The sequence below is a fragment of the Protomyctophum bolini genome (genome assembly GCF_963924005.1).
Source record: "Protomyctophum bolini genome assembly, chromosome: 14".
In the NCBI taxonomy this organism is placed as follows: Eukaryota; Metazoa; Chordata; class Actinopteri; order Myctophiformes; family Myctophidae; genus Protomyctophum; species Protomyctophum bolini.
The window spans coordinates 16,278,494-16,294,742 of NC_137875.1; the positions used below are offsets into that span (position 1 = coordinate 16,278,494).

A 16,249-nucleotide genomic window follows, 5' to 3' on the forward strand; every position below is an offset into this window, starting at 1 on the left:
CCACAATTTATATTGTAAAATCAATGTTAATTTAACTCAGAGTTAAAGACCCATAAGGGTCCATTTGGTTACAAACTATCATTTAGCTGGGGACACCCTGGAACTCCCTCAAGGACCCCTTAGTGGTCCCCTGGACCCCACTTTAGATATAAAACAAACAGTATGGGATAAAGACTGAACAATGTCCTGTATGTTCAACACTACTGTATGAAATGTTAAGGTATAGGCTGCCGCTATATAAGAATTTTACATATTTAGCAACAGAAATAATGTTTTGTAGTATTGCACACAGTTAATCCTGAGTATTAATTTAACTCAGTGTAAACACTGAAACAACAATCTTAGTACACAATTTTGTACAAAGTTTTGATGATGGAGAACAGCTGATGACTGAAGACTGTGACTGTATTTGACAGCATTTAATAACTGATCACATTCCAGAGACAACATAGTTGTCTCTGCCAAAGCTACGTGGTCATTTAAATATTTGCATTCAAACAACCTCAATTAATTGAACATACAACACGGAATGACAAAAATATAGATCTGTAGTGTAAGAAATGACTCATAATATATTGTACAGACGGACTGACAAACATTATATAAATATCTGTTGCTGTAACAAGCTGCTAATATTTAAAGCGACAGAACCCAGGCTACATTATTTGTGTAATGATACACTGAATAGCACCACAGCTTTACTGGAAATGCCTGGACCAAAAGGTTTACGTTTGAAGGAGAATGCTGCAGTGGATCAAACAATGGTATACCAATATGCCATAAATACTAAATGACTAAAACTGACAGACGGTGTCATCTTTGTCATTTGTATTATTTAGCCTTAAGTTCTAAGTTATCCAGTGATGAAGAATATTACACATGGCTCAGATTTACATTCGTTCTGTGATGACAAATTCATCTCAAGTATCAGCTTGTGGGAGCATAAACATCGGTTCGGATAAGGTCGACTATGCTAGACTACGTTGGAGATGTATGTCATCTCACACCAGTGACTCGCAAACGTTTCCATGTGAAGGAGGACCCCCCCACCGAATCAATATGTATTTGGCCTATTCTTCAAAAATATATGTATTATTTTGAATGGCAAGTATAAAAATATGGATTAAGTGGTTTAAATTTAGATGCTACACGTATAATAGCCGCCCCCAAGGACCCCTGGGTGGAAGGGCCGGACCCCACCTTGAGAACCACTGTCTTACACCATCAGAGATTACTTTGACAGCAATGCCAGTGAATGCAACTTGTGGTGCGTTCAGCATGATCGTTAACTTTCATTAAGGAGGTTGTCAAGTGGATGCCACTCTGGCATGTTACTTGAAAATCGAATTGTCAAGATTCAGTTCCACATGTTCTGAATGTCACCTCAGTTTGTCAAATCAAATCAAAACCATCTCATAAATCAAAAAATGATAGCAAAAGCTCTCTATGCAAACTTCAAAACATTTGGGTACGGTCTCAATCTGTTCTGACCGCCATCGACTTCCATTATGAAATCAAAAGTTAAACAATAATATAAAACTTGAAACAAATGCAGGAAGGTAATTTCTTAGCCTACTGACACCGACCGTGCACAAGATATATGGCACTGATCGGTCCTGCAGATTGCAAGATTAGCCCTATCCCTGGATACGCGCGCACGCGCACACACTCACTCTCAGTGACAGGTGATTTCCAGCGAGCAACATGGTCGTACAATAAAGCACAAATTGGCCTCTTGGTCCACAATGTTGGATGTCAATGCAGCAAACAGGGATGTCCCGACCAGGTTTTTTTGCTCCCGATCGGATTCCGATCATTTGATTTTGAGACATACCAATACCGATCTTTGTATTTTGATATAACACTTATGCCATATCACACTACAAATATCCTAATGTATGTCACTCTAGTGTAGTCTGTTGTGTTGCCTTTCAATTATTGAAAGGCAAAATGTGACTATACTTTTATTAGAATGACTGTCATTGTGTTATTTAGTTTTGTGACTAGTCTTTGTTTGATGATCTCTGACTGGGACAAGAAGGAAAAAAACTAGCATAAACAAAATCTCATTGCTTATACATCTTTCTTTGAGATTTACATTAGACAATTAAAAATTTGATCTTTTCTCCCCCCGATTACGATCTTTTGAAAATCATGAGATCTGAGCCGATTTCCTGATCACCCGATCCGATCGGGACAACCCTAGCAGAAAAGTTATTCCTTTAGCTAGGATAATATGATTGACTGATGCATGTGCTACACTATAGGAACCTGGCAGCTGCATTCCTCACACTGTGTGGACTATCAGGATGTTTTAATCACAAGGCACAATTTCTACAGCGACTTCCTGTGCTACATGGATTTGACGGGACACAGGAGCAAGGAATCTATAAAGGAGGAAGGGCCAGCAAATGTCACTTCACAGCTTTGTGACAATACATAAAAGTAAAAGTAACAGTTTGGATGGCATTTGCAGAATCTAATTCCTATTCCTTGCCATTACCATTTCATTTCCAAAGCAGTGAACCGGCCTCTCGGTCTGCCATAACGCTACATCAAAACCATCTCAAGAATTGATGTAGCTGCTAATGATGCTCACAGACGTCATGAACTACCAACACTAGTTGCAATACGGAGAGTCAGAGGAAAGGCCAAGCTGCAGCCTGCCTGTTTACCACTACACCTGCTTTTCAGTTTGGCTCTCGAGTACGCTCGTATGGCCTTCTTCTTGACACTTCCTTCCTTATAGATTGCTTTGGTCAGGCTGTGTGACACTGACACACGACCCCCGTAGTCACTCCGTTGTCTACCCCTCTTACTCCAGTGACTTGGCAAACTCTGCGTAGTCTATGTAACCATCGTTGTTTTTGTCATCGTCTCTCAACACATCATCGATTAGGTTGATGAGGTCCTCTTCTTTCATTGGCTGGCTCTCTTCTCCTCTCTCCTGATGGAGGAAATAAAAAAGGACATCTTTGTTTAACCCTATTTTAGAAAAAAATCTTTCAAACATATATGACACCAGGTCGAAAGTAGCTGATGCACAAAGACGCGTTTATACCTCTCTGTGTACGTGTGTGATGGCGGTGGCCAGCTCTAGCCCATCTAACAGGTTGTTGCCATCATAATCGTGCATCTTAAAATAGTGCAGCTGGAGTTCCTGGTTCGACATGTCTGTCTCTGGTTTGTTTATCACTCCATCTAAATGCTCCATGATGTGGCTTTAGGAAAGACACAGGAAACAGAGACAGAGAAATGGTCACGGGGTGGTCATTTGATAACAATCGTCCATAAACAGAGGATTTAGTCTTATTATTTGGAAACAATTTATCAGAAGACAGGATATATTCTTCAAAGTTTACATTTCAAATGCTATGCTTTTCTCAGAACATAACTTATATCTTAACAGGATTTAATTAAATTGTCTCATAATTGACAACAATTACTGCTAGTGGCTTTTCTATATAACCATCAGCAAGACTATATTTAATCGTGGTTGGAATGGTAGGGGGTTGATTTTGATATGGATGACATGAGGCAGCGTGAGGTACCGTGGACGAGCTTCAGAGTTTCTTTGATAGTGGCGGCAGACACTGCCGGGGTGCCTGTAATACAGTGGTTTTCAACCCATTTCATATCAAGGCCCATTATTTATTCAGCATTTGAGCCACGGACCACCATTTGTTGAGATTTAGCCTGTCAGACCAAAGACTATGAATATTTTGTTGGATAAGATTTTGTCCACAATTCCATGCTGTATTGATGGTGATACCTGATACCATATGAGAGAACAGGCGTTGATGGAAAAACATTCTCCAATTGGTTTAGACTTATTGGAATTTAATGCAGATGTTTAACAAATTGAACTCGAGAGTGTAAAATGAAAACAAAAATGGACCCGAAATGGTACATTTGGTTTTATTTTACACTCTTGAGAGTTAAAGATCTATAAGGGTCCATTTGGTCATCAACTCTCCGTCATTTAGATTGGGGACCACCTGGAACCCCCTCCTGGACCACTGGTGGTCCCCGGGACCACTGCTGTAATATATTCATCAGGAAGCTTTAATGCTTGTTACTTGGCCGTGAGTAACTTACTGCCCTTGCTGGCATGTAGGGCAGCAACAAAGGCTCTCCGCTTGGGCGTGAGTTCTTCTATTATCAAGGTTATCCCTCCTCACAATAGCAAACACCACAACGTGTGGGAAATGACAGCATATGTGAAAGTGTAATATACACTGTAATATACACCTGCAATCTGCAAGGATGTACTGTATTAATTTAACGCATTTCCCAGATCTGCACGGTAACCCAAACGGCATCAAAAACATGTCATGGTGATACGATGGTGCCAGCAAGGTTAAACAAACAGTGTTCAAAGTTCAATGTTCTATGCAAATAGGCCAGTGAGTGCAGGTCATCTGACATCTATTCTACCACAGAGCACAAACAGGATATCAGAGTATCCAGTGGTGTAAAGAGGTATTTGTACTTTACTTAAATATTTCAAATTTCCAATACTTTTACTACTCCACCAAATCTCAGAGGCAAATATTGTTTACCCCGCTACAATTATTTGAAAAAGTTAGTTACCAGTTACTTTGTAGATTTGATTTATTATTAAAAACATACATTGGCCACTTCAGCCGAGCCCTATATACAGTATATTTAGGCTATTTTCAACAGTATTTTGCGTTGAACAAATTAGTTTAGGAATCCAAATTGTCGTACACTGCATGTCCACTAGCTAAAGAGTGCTGGGTACTTGCGCCCGAAAATAGCTGATCTACAAGCTTTCTCTTGTGAGCTTGTAGATCTGCTAGTTTTTTGCAAGCCCCTCTTTCTGCACGTCCCTGACTCACTCTTTGTCCTGCACCATGTTCCTGTCCAGGCGACCGTGAGCATGGTGGTCCGGTGCAGCAGCATCACCATTATTTGCTCCATGCTCCACCGGGGTTCCAGCTGGCTCCGTCTGTGAGTGAACATACACTAGATGGGAGAGCAGGAGGAGCACACAAGCCCACTCCTTATAGCTGTAGCTGCCCCTGGAGGTTGGTCTCGTCATTCTACAAGATAAATTGAAAGAGGCAGGCACAGACAGACTTTAGGAATAGATAAGACCGATATAATCCTGTCCGTGTCTCTCAATCTAGAATTGCAATCGACCATTGACAGCCCATACATCCAAACGGATGTTGATTGTATTAAACAACGTTACACTCATCAACATTGCGGCTGTACGGAAAGCTTGAATTATCATCTTTCTATCTGTAAAGTGTTTGTTTCATAACAGTCCAACGTAGACATGTATGTTATGAGCTACTTTCTATCTGCAAAGTGTTTGTTTCATATCAATCCACCGTAGACATGTTATGAGCTACTTTCTGCTAAGACATTCCGTGCAGGTGCAAAAAAGAAAAAGAAAGAAAAAAAAGCGCTCGTCGGAAGTCACTCAATGGCCCTCGTACCACCCGTTTCGAATTTGCACATAATGCAGGAATCAGCAGCACGATGCGTTAATGAAAAAAGTGCTTCCAAACTCCAACACTCTCCGTACATTACAGCTCCACCAATGTTGGTGAGTTAATACCAACAGCTTATAATACAATCAGATCTGACTTTTCCGTTTGGATGAATGGGCTGTCAATGCCTGGTGTTAGACGAGGTTGATGTTATATGTCAATATCACAGCCACAGTGCATGGAGCCACTGCCTGGATCTTATTGCAACTAGGCTATATTTTTCCATTAAATCATGGTATGGGCCTATGGGGGACCAAGAGAATCATGAAGAAGAATTACTCAATTGTGTCAATTTCCCTATACTGATATACATACATAAAGAGTAAAGACTATGAAAAAACGGTTCCCCCTCAGCCACATGCAGTGCAACTGCAACATATAAACAATCAAATCCGATCTAATAAGATGCATAAAAAGACCAAAACTAAAACAACATTATAAACAAACACACCAAAGCTGAGTTTTAAGGAGCTTTAGTGGTGAAAAATAACCTACATTGGGGGGAACCCAACTAAAGGTCATGCACAGCCAGTGATGACAAAAAGTGCAGTACAGTAATCATCAAACACAGCTAGTGAACAACACACAACACAACCACAAAGCAGTAGAAAAATCCATACCATTTTCGCTAAACACAAGTGAGAGGAGCATGTAAATAAGAGGCTTTGCTGGCAACAGCATGAGTCTAATAATCAAGACAATTACAATACAATTCACACTGACTGTACACAATAACATGACAACACCAGACCATAAACGATAGTATAACACAAGAATAAAGAAAAAAGTCACCTCTTTTTCGTGTGCGTTGCCTTGCCTGCAGTCAGAGAACTGACTCATCCCACTGCATTTTTTGGCCGCCGCGGTTCGCCGTAGTAGTCACCTTTCAACTGCTGGGACACGACAGCTAATTCTGATTGGTCAGCATCATCACGCGTGTCAGCGAATGCCGTGCGTGCTTGCAGCCATGGCAACGACAACAGCAGCCGCTGCGGCGCTGAAGCTGTCACTCTCAGTGTTGCCATGTCGGCTTATTATGAGCGACTTTGGGCGTCTTTATTTGTAAAGTTGCTTGTAAATATTTGTAGTTTGCGGGTTGCTGTTTTGGGGGGCTTGTTTCTCAAGTTAGTTGCTTATTTATAGGCTTGTTTCTTAAACCAGTGATTCTCACACATTTTCATGTCAAGGTCAAGGACCTAGTCCTAGAGATTTGTCCAACTAGCCAGGGCCCTACTACATCTAAAAAATATTATGTGCCAGGAACCCCCATACAAGATTTGTCTTATTAATGTTTCAAAGAATATTCAACATTTTGTTGAAAATAGTAGATCTACAAGATGCGTGATCGGCTATTTTCAAATAGCCTAGTAGTAGTCAGATTTTAGTTGTCTTCTTTTCATAGAGCGGCTAGTTGCTTGTTTCTCGCACACAATCTGGCAACGCCGGTCACAGTTAAACGTCTGCGTTGTTGTGGAAGCGCGTTTAATTTAATATCGTGCATGACCATGCAGCGGAATGAGCGGATGTCCAGTTTCCAGAGGGAAAATGACGGCCCTAAATCTCTTTTCAAACGACTTGAGGTTTATTTTATGTGTCGTGGTGGTAGTTTAAGCCAAAATTAGAGTCTTACCCCAGTAAAGATCCTTTAGGAATCTGAGTGAAACCATCCCATCCCTGTTATTTGCACAACGATAGCTTGTTTTTTGTTTTTTTATCAGAATGTATAAACACCATGACATTACATTTTAAGTGGCGTTCATGTTTGTTTCTTGTGTTTCTGTGAAATAATTGTATTGTGATTTGTCTTTTACTTTTGTAGACGTTTCCATTTATATGTCCAGGTGGAGGCGCCGTGCGCGCGCAATAAGTACAACAAATAAATCTGTTTTCTTTGAGACAGTGCATAACTTCAGTTTGAGCTATGAGTTTGACACATAGGCTATAGTTACAATGGGAAGGATATGTGTCGCTTGCTTTCAAATTAACCCCACAGAATTACAGCTCGATAATGCCACTGCAGTCTGCAACACAGCCAGAGGCATGCAGGCACAGGATTTCTGACAAATTGATTTTCCGTTGATACCCATGAAATTACTGTATAAGGAAATGGGGGAAAACAAAGCATTTATGACTCCGTCTATGTATCGCTTTATATTCAAAGTTTTTTGTCTTTTGATTCACAACATTTTCTCACATGTTCTCTAATCCCAGAAACTGATCCAGTTAAAGGGTTAAAGGAGGAGATTAAGGGCATGTGCACTGGCTTTAGGACAAGACATCTTTTTATGTTTATAACTCCCCCTGCAGAGACCCCTTTAAAAGAGTCTGCATGCAACTTATTCTATTCATTTGATATAAATACATTTAACTTCTTTAAAGGGGCATTCCACTCATTTTCAACATTTTGCTATGTCACTAATATACCTTATAGCTGAAGGCACCCCATTCTGAAAAAAATCTGAAATCTGAAAGAAATATTTTTTTCATACTTACAGTTCTAGGAAACACAGAATGGGGGGGCATTAATATTATTATTTCCATACAACAGCTCTAAGGTATATTAATGACATAGCAAAATGTTGAAAATGAGTGGAATGCCCCTTTAAGACATAGATAAATATGATTCATAGGAGATTCCTGCACACCACCTAACCAAAAACATTAAAGGACCACTGTCTTCACCACTTTTAGTTTTCATATAATTGGTCATCACTAATGTTCATGATAAAATGCCACAATTTATTACTTGTCTGTGTCTCACGGGAGGGCTGTTGTGGGCATACATTAGTGAGGACCAATTAGCCTATAGCCTAAGTGGTGAAGTGGTCCCAATTAAGCTCTCACATGCGTTCCAGTTCCACCAGTATTTAGGCTACATCTCGCGATTTAGTTCAACAGTAAATTACAGTGAAATGCACACCCACCAGGCCATTTAATCGGCACTCCGTTCATAATTTACATTCTAAAAGAAAGTATCAGAGGTGTTTTACCGTGTTTATATTCCCATTGCCCAAAGTTCACCGGTTTTTCAGTTAGAATTATAACCTAAAAAGTAACTTAATTATAGGTGCGTGGTGATGATGTCTGATGCCGTTTTGATTAATGTTCCTACCACGAAAATGTTAATCCATCCTCATAAACTTTGTATGAGCTCCAATGCTCATGCCTGTCCTCCCTGCACTGCAGCCCGTGCTGTGTGAGATTACACATTATTTCTCCTCCTGGTCGGTGTGCGACTGTGTGTGTGTGTGTGTGTGTGTGCGTGTGTGTGTGTGCGCGCGCGCGCGTGTGCTAGTCGGCAGTGTCCGGGGAGTACTACGGTCAGCACCGAGACAGCTGCATCATGGCATCCCGGGTGTCCTTCACCCAGTGCCGCCTGGACGCGGAGATAGAGCGCTACAGAGCCGAGTGCCAGTGGGATAAGATGCCCACCATGGTTGACCAGCTTGTGGCAGCACGATTCCACGAAGATGGTGAGTGATTTATACTAGACACACACACACACACACACACCTGTGGCTGGCTTATAGGGCGCCCCGTTTTGGGAGTTATTTCGTCTCTTATCTAAACTCATAATATCGTAAAACGTTGTGCTCGCAGTTACCGATAATTTGATATGCTACTTCTAGGGGACTCCCTCCTTCTACTCATACAGTATTAGCCTATTTATCGATTGTCTACAGCTGTGTGTTGTCGCTAAACCATGGCGCCAAATCAAATCGTCCTGACTCCTGGACCTCACCTCGGACAAACATGCAGATCCCACCCTCCACCCCCACACACACACACGTCCTTGAAATTATTCCACATAGTAGTAGGTAAAGTGCGCAAACATTTAACATGTAAACACGCTTATCATCGTAGCTCAACTCTGTAAAAGCTGGCAATTCACCTTTTGGTCTCCTCCCCTCACCTTGGTAAAGTAAATATGGGTTGAGCGAGACGAGCCACACACACACACACACACACACACACACACACACACACACACACTCTTGTGTCAACCATGATGATCCAACACAACAGTGGCCACCTGCTAGTAGAAAGTAGATATATAGGACTACCAGAACAATTTTACAAGAAAAAGCCTGTATTCGAAAACGTACTTGATCATAATTGATCAGTTAGTGTGTACTTTGAACAGTAACTAGTCTAAAACTGTTAAAACAAAGTTGTAGTGGTGTCAAAACCACAATATTTGCCCCTGAGGTGTAGAAACAAAACACTCACTCAAGTAGGCTAGAAGTACCTCAAAATTGTGTGATTTCCTGTTTTGGGGTATATCGAAGTGTATGGTGTCGTGACTGTCGTCCACAGTTAACAGATTTTTTTGTATTGAGTTGTACTTGAAATGTGCTGTAATTCTGCATATTTGTTAAATATCTCTGCCAGTGCCTCCAAAATGAAGTGAGGGGCGATCTTATCATCGTTCCTCATCATGAATTTATTGTTAATGGGATTTAGTTTGTGTAGGACAAAGTTTGTGCACATAGACCAAAAGCTGGACAAAAAAAAAGAAGAATGTTTTGTTTTGTTTGTAGTTAAAATGTTATTAGTACATAGTCCTCACTCCTCAACGACTTTATTTTCTTTCACTGTTGAGCCATTTAAAAAAAACAAAGATTTTAAATCATTAAACATCTTGTACTGTGGACAGTTCCAAGGGCTGGAGCTCGCCTTGCCTTTCCCCCCCCTTCTGGCCTTGCTTGTGCTGATAAAACTGACAGATAAGTATGTCATTTGTACCAGTGTCATAAACATTTGTGTCACAGCTAGGCTTCGCGTCAGAACACATACAAAGTCAGGGGAAATCAGGGATGAGGAATAAACAGGAAAGCTTGAATCCACAGTGTGTACGACGTGTTTGTGTCACACAATCAGAGAACATTCACTGCTCGCCACTGATTTGGATCCTGGCCATATCAAAATACACTGCCGTGATGCTAATAGGGTGCATTTCGCATCCCAAAACGCAGATTATTGATAATATGGAGTTATGGACCCATCCGTGGACCTTTCTGGGGGTCCCATGGACGCACTACTGTACTCAGCACTTCTATATGTCGTTGAAGTGGGACTCATAAAATGTCCATGGGACTCATTTAAAAGACCACCCCTGGGTCCCAGGACTTATTACAGTGAAAACTAATTTACATCACTGCATATAGGCTATTAGGCTGCTCCTTCCTGTAAGTCAGGGCGCTAGCCCCTCCAATGCATGGCTTTTGAAGATTACGTCATATGGCAGCCAAGTCTATGGACTTTGAATGTTTTGGGCTGCAGTTACACAAACATGGCCGATATAAGTGGGCGCCCCTCACTGTACTAGTTTGACTAGTGTGACTAGTTTGCTCACAACAAGGTAAGAAAACAAACCCTCTTTCTGAGGTCCACACATGCTACAGCAAATATATTTATTGACACTGCTTAACCATTTTGACCAGCATTGAAAGCTTGACCAGGATCCTTACCTAGTAACAGTCGCTAACGTGGTATTGGCCAAGAACGGGCTTGGATTATATATCAAGCTTATTCGGCTACATTGAAAATGAGGGCCTGACCCTCAACTGTACTCCGAGTTTAAATAAAGGTTATGACGATGAAGCTTTTCGTCATAGACCTGCTTCATGGACCTTCCATTCACCCATTCACAAACACATTCACACATCAGGAGTACACAGGCTCAGTGTCTTCGTGTCAGTTTAACTCGTAACGTTTTCATTCCCTCCCTACAGATGACTACGGGACTCTGCTATTGGCCGAGGCCTTGTTGGAGGAGTGCCTGCAGGAAAATATGGACCTATTACGGAGCTCCACACCTCTGATGGACAAGACCCAGCCCAAACTGTCCAGTGCCAAATCTCATCTCAACACCATCCTCAGCCGAGGGCGGCTAACGGTCAGTCCCATGCAGTATCTTGGCCTGCTTCTTTTCCACAATTAATCTCTCCCACTTTATTTGCCCGTTTTATTTTATTCAGTGAATAGTGTAATGCATGTATCATACTAAGAATACAATTGTATAATATTCTCTACTTTTTCCCCTTTGTCCAAATAACCAGACTTAAAAAAATGTGCTCAGCTGCCAAAAGAAAAGGAGAAAAGGTGCGCTCAGTAGATCTTTCTGTCTGTCTGGGGGCGTTGCAGTGTCATGTCTTGGGGGTTCCTTGGACCATACTGTAGGTTAATGTCACAGCTTTGCGGCTTTGGAACATCAGGATGAGTTCGAGGCCGGTCTCTTAGTTGGCTGGCGGCCGATACTATAGACTTTTGTCAAACTATCATCAAAATTCATCATTTATAGCCCAGGCTCGAATAAGCAAGCCTACTACAAATATGTGCATATGGCGTTTCACTTAACCTTAATAATAGCGAAAATACATCATAAATAAATACTGAAACCAGATATAATCATTAAGGAAAGGTTATGCATGCACTATGTGTACTATGTAAACTCAAAATTTCCATTTTCCAGCCATTCAGTTACAAAGAAGAAATAATAATTTGGTCTAAATTGACAGGAAAGAGGCAGAGGAAGAAATGGTGAACTCATTCGGGGCAGTGCGGATGTGGCTGCAGGGTATATCATTTCAATCAACACATTCAAACTGAGGCGGCAAGGCAGCCATGGCCTTCATCTAGGGGTGTGCTGAAATATCAATATTGCGATATACTGTATAGATACTTCCTCCTGCGATAAATAATCGATATGCCGCCGGCAAATATCGATACAATCCAAACAGGTCGCGGAGCAACAGGGACAAGAGTTAGATCACTGCAGTGTTGCACTGTTCAGCTGCTTGCCTTTGATATTATAGGAAATAGCATACCTACGTACCATGTCATTTATTTTTTGTTTATTATTTGCATCTTAATTTATCATTAGCCTAACTGTAGGCCTAGATACAGATATTTGAATGTGCAAATAGGCTGGACCACAGTACTGTTGTAGTATATATATCTCAGTTGAAGTTAGCCTGCCCTAGGCGGCCTATTGTGACCACATTTGACTGAGGGACTGCCATTGGATTTTATTTATTATGAATGCAGGGAATCATAGCTTCAAATTGACATTGGCTGTTCTAGTTAAATTGATGTGTTGATGTCATTACCATGAGCAATATTGTTATAAAAAAAAGTTAAAATGAGCAGTGATCACCTGCAACGGCACTGTTTAATATTTCACGAGGACTTGGATTCAATAGGCTACATGAGCCCATCACATTTTGCTGGGTTCTAACTGACACAAATTGTGATTTTTTTCATTATGATCAGTTTGAAAAGTAGAAATATAGCCATATAGGCCTCCTTATAGCTTCCTATATTTTATGCTAAATATATTTTTGACATGCATAGATTATAAACTACAATGCAAGTTTATAAGTTGGCATTTACTTCTTCCTTTGAAAGGGACCACGTACAACATTAAACATTTTATGTGCCAAATATAGCTTCAGCTAATTTGCATTGGCAGGTTACAGTTAATAGGAATGAAGAAATAGCCAGCACACAAGAAATGTCCTTTTTACATGTTTTATTTACCTCTGACTGACTCCTAAACCATGTGAAAAGGAAATGTCGTGTGCTGGCTATTTCTTCATTCCCATTGTACTATTGATTCATCTAATTTGGAGCGCTGCAGGCTCATATTTTCATATTTCATATATTTTTTGGCTAATAGCCTTACAAGAGTAGGCAGACGCGTGTGTGTGTGTGTGTGTGTGTGTGTGTGTGTGTGTGTGTGTGTGTGTGTGTGTGTGTGTGTGTGTGTGTGCGTGCGTGCGTGCATGCACATTTTTTCCAGCTTCATCTGTTTCCATCCACTGACCGCCGCTGAACAAATGATGATTCGGTACCTGCTAGAGCAGATAAATCAAGTCTTGGCCCTGTGTGTGTGTGTGTGTGTGTGTGTGTGTGTGTGTGTGTGTGTGTTCTTTAGCCCAGGTACGTGAATGAGGCTCTACTACTGATGGCCAAGCTCCACTATGTCCAGGGCCGGTACAGAGATGCCCAGGGTATGTGTGCCAGGGTGGGCATCGACGAGTTCACGCAGGACGACCAGCCCGTCTACCATCTGCGTCTGCTGGCCGAGGCTTTCGTTATTAAAGGTATAGGCTTCTGAGAGTGGATACAATGTAGCAGTGGTGGAAAAAAGTGCTCAATTGTTTTTCTTAAGTAAAAGTACCAATGCTGCAATTTAGAATAGTAAAAGTATGGAATTGAAAATGTACTTGAGAAAAAGTACAAAAGTATCAGCATCAAAATGTACTTAACTAACGTTTTCAAATACTTACGTAGTGTAGTAAAAGTACAAAATTTGGCTCTGAGATGTACTGTAGTGGAGTAGAAGTAAAAGTACTGGAAATTGGAAATACTCAAGTAAAGTACAAATACCTCAAAATTGTACTTAAATACAGTACTTAAGTCAAACTACTTAGTTACCTTCCACCACTGCAATGTAGCCAGCATATAGAGTTGATTCTTGGTATGATTAATATAATGGCTGCAGTATCGTTGCTGTCTGGAGGGAACCTCATAACTCAATCTTTTACGTTTTTGGTACATAAATCAGTGCTATTGAACACCCTTTGCGCCTGTGTGTTGTTTCGAAAATATTGAACCAATGGAAAGTAGTAAAAAGTGCTTAGGACAAAACCTCTTAACTCCATGGGACCCTCAAAATGTCTTCTAAGCAACTAACTCCACCACCTCTCCCCCTCTCATGGAAGTAATTGACAATATATAAAGTTACACCAATTTTGATGAGGCTGTATTGCTTTGTTAAAAATATAAGGTTTTCTTAATTTCCTGAAAAATGTACAGTTCCATTTCCTGATAAATTTACATTTTTCATCTCCTGAAAAATGTAAAACTTTCATTTCCTGAAAAATGAACATTTTGGAGTTATGAGGTTTCCGCCCGACAGCAGAGATATAGTAGTTCTTTCTTTTGGTTGAGAAATAGGTCTTGTGCAAATGACAGTAAATGCATTTAATCTTCTATCACCTTTCTTAAGTGTGAGGATTGTTTTCTCCCCTGACATCTTATTGTCTTTGGGACAATGGTAAACAAAGAGTTTATCTGACACACACAGACATGTTTTTCTTACCCATAAAAGCCTCGTATTGTTTGGCCCAAGAAGTCAGAGATCGCAGAGATAGCACAAGAGCTTGGCACACCACAGGAAAGTTTGAACAGCTTGCTGCATGAATTTCCTCCTCAGCAGCAGGAGTTATTACAACCCCTAAAATGATAATGGCCTTGCCTTGTACAGGTTCAGTATAGTCATAAATGGAAGGGAGCTTGTTGAAATGCCATTGGGAGAACGTAATGCATCTGGAAAATAATAGGATCTTCAGTTGGCAGATTGTTATCTCAGAAAAGAACAGAAGGTGCACAGTAAAATCCTCAATGTTGATTCAACTCTGAGATTTACTCTGAGTAAACATTGTACCATTTTTGTGCATTTTTACTACTCTACTCAATGTAACACAGGATTTCACTTTGTACAGTATGAACTGCTGTATATGGTGGAGCCTAGGATCCTTCTTACTAAACTGCAATATTCACTCAGTATCAGTGGAGCCTTATCCTCAGCACAGTGAATCAGTGAATGACGCAGAATATTTCTAATTGCGTCCACTAATGTGGAAGGGGGAAAGATTAGTGAATTGGATTTGGCCTGGTTGACAATGCCTCCCTTTGTGTCTTTTTGCCCTGTTGGCTCCATCTGCTTTGAGCTTTCTCCAAGGTGATGATGATGCACATCCCCACCCCATTCCTACAATGGGATTGTGTTCATAATTTAGTCCGATTAACATGATCAAGCCATCCGCTCATAGAATCACTGAGTTCTGTTGTGTTCTGCTAGTAGTCCCCCATGAAGATAGTATTTGAAAGACCTGACGACTGCCCGTCATGAGGCTTATTCATCAGTGAATAATTCTACATAAAGTGCATTTTCCGATTACTCATTGTCACACACATTATGCTGTACATCAGTGCAGACTAAGGCAACAATAAATGGAATTCCCCTACCAAAATATTTTAAGACTAATAACTTAGCAGGCCCGTCTAAGTTTGAATGGACAGGTGGGCCTCTAGTTTTCGCCGGCTGCCAGGCACGGCAGCAATAATAACTTTGGGGCATGCATGGGCCCGAGTTTGAATGGACAGGTATACAGTCAAAAGGGAGACATCGAAGAGGAAGGATGGATGGGGAAGGATCAAAATACAAATAAATCAATGGGAGGGGGGTATAAAGAGGTTGGGCAATCACCTTCTCTCCTTTTGACCCGCTGACATTGATTTTCAGGGATTTTCAGACCGGTTTTAAAGGAAGACTTTGCTTGTTTTGAGGGAAGGGGACAGGGCCTTGTTTTGAGGGAAGGGGACAGGGCATTGTTTTGAGGGAAGGGGACAGAGCATTCCACACCTGAGTGGCAGTGCTGTGGAAAGTGAATTTACCCATATTAGTTCTAAATGTGGGTGGCACCAGATCATTATTTATGCTCCCTCTAGTGTTGTGGCTGTGAGAGTTGCTCACCTTTGTGAGGTAATCAGTTAAATAAATGGGCACTGAGGGCAGAGCTACATTTACAATTTTGAATGTCAGCCCCATTTTCAACTGCTTGACTCTGTCTTCTACCGGGAGCCATCCTATGCCATCAAAATGCGTTGCATAAAGGTGGGTCATGGGCCCTAGGCATAGAAGGAGTCGGATTAGT

At 41.0% G+C, this 16,249-nt stretch overlaps 2 protein-coding genes across 2 annotated transcripts in view; one reads left to right on the top strand and one right to left on the bottom strand.

Annotated features, from left to right (window-relative positions):
- Positions 1 to 402: 402 nt before the first annotated feature.
- Positions 403 to 6,424, bottom strand: mcfd2 (multiple coagulation factor deficiency 2, ER cargo receptor complex subunit). Its single transcript, XM_080782258.1, has 4 exons — positions 6,315 to 6,424; positions 4,863 to 5,066; positions 3,062 to 3,221; positions 403 to 2,947 (listed from the first exon to the last, which is right to left on the bottom strand). The coding sequence occupies exons 2-4, from the start codon at positions 5,063 to 5,065 to the stop codon at positions 2,816 to 2,818; spliced, it is 495 nt and encodes a 164-aa protein (XP_080638384.1). The 5' UTR covers position 5,066; positions 6,315 to 6,424; the 3' UTR covers positions 403 to 2,815.
- Positions 6,425 to 7,045: 621 nt separating this feature from the next.
- Positions 7,046 to 16,249, top strand: part of ttc7a (tetratricopeptide repeat domain 7A) — a gene marked incomplete at both ends in the record, with an annotated part of 101,544 nt that continues 92,340 nt past the window's right edge. The window contains 4 exon segments of the mRNA XM_080782244.1: positions 7,046 to 7,102; positions 8,818 to 8,995; positions 11,258 to 11,421; positions 13,462 to 13,630. Of these exon segments, the coding sequence (XP_080638370.1) occupies positions 7,046 to 7,102; positions 8,818 to 8,995; positions 11,258 to 11,421; positions 13,462 to 13,630 (568 nt within the window).

What these genes read in the sequence shown, in the direction of transcription:
- mcfd2 (XM_080782258.1), bottom strand. Translation starts at nt 5,065, where the DNA reads ATGACGAGACCAACCTCCAGGGGCAGCTACAGCTATAAGGAGTGGGCT. An exon ending in AACATGGTGCAGGACAAAGA is followed by an intron (nt 3,222 to 4,862) that starts GTGAGTCAGGGA and finishes TCTTTCCTAAAG; the next exon opens with CCACATCATGGAGCATTTAG. An exon ending in TCACACACGTACACAGAGAG is followed by an intron (nt 2,948 to 3,061) that starts GTATAAACGCGT and finishes TTCCTCCATCAG; the next exon opens with GAGAGAGGAGAAGAGAGCCA.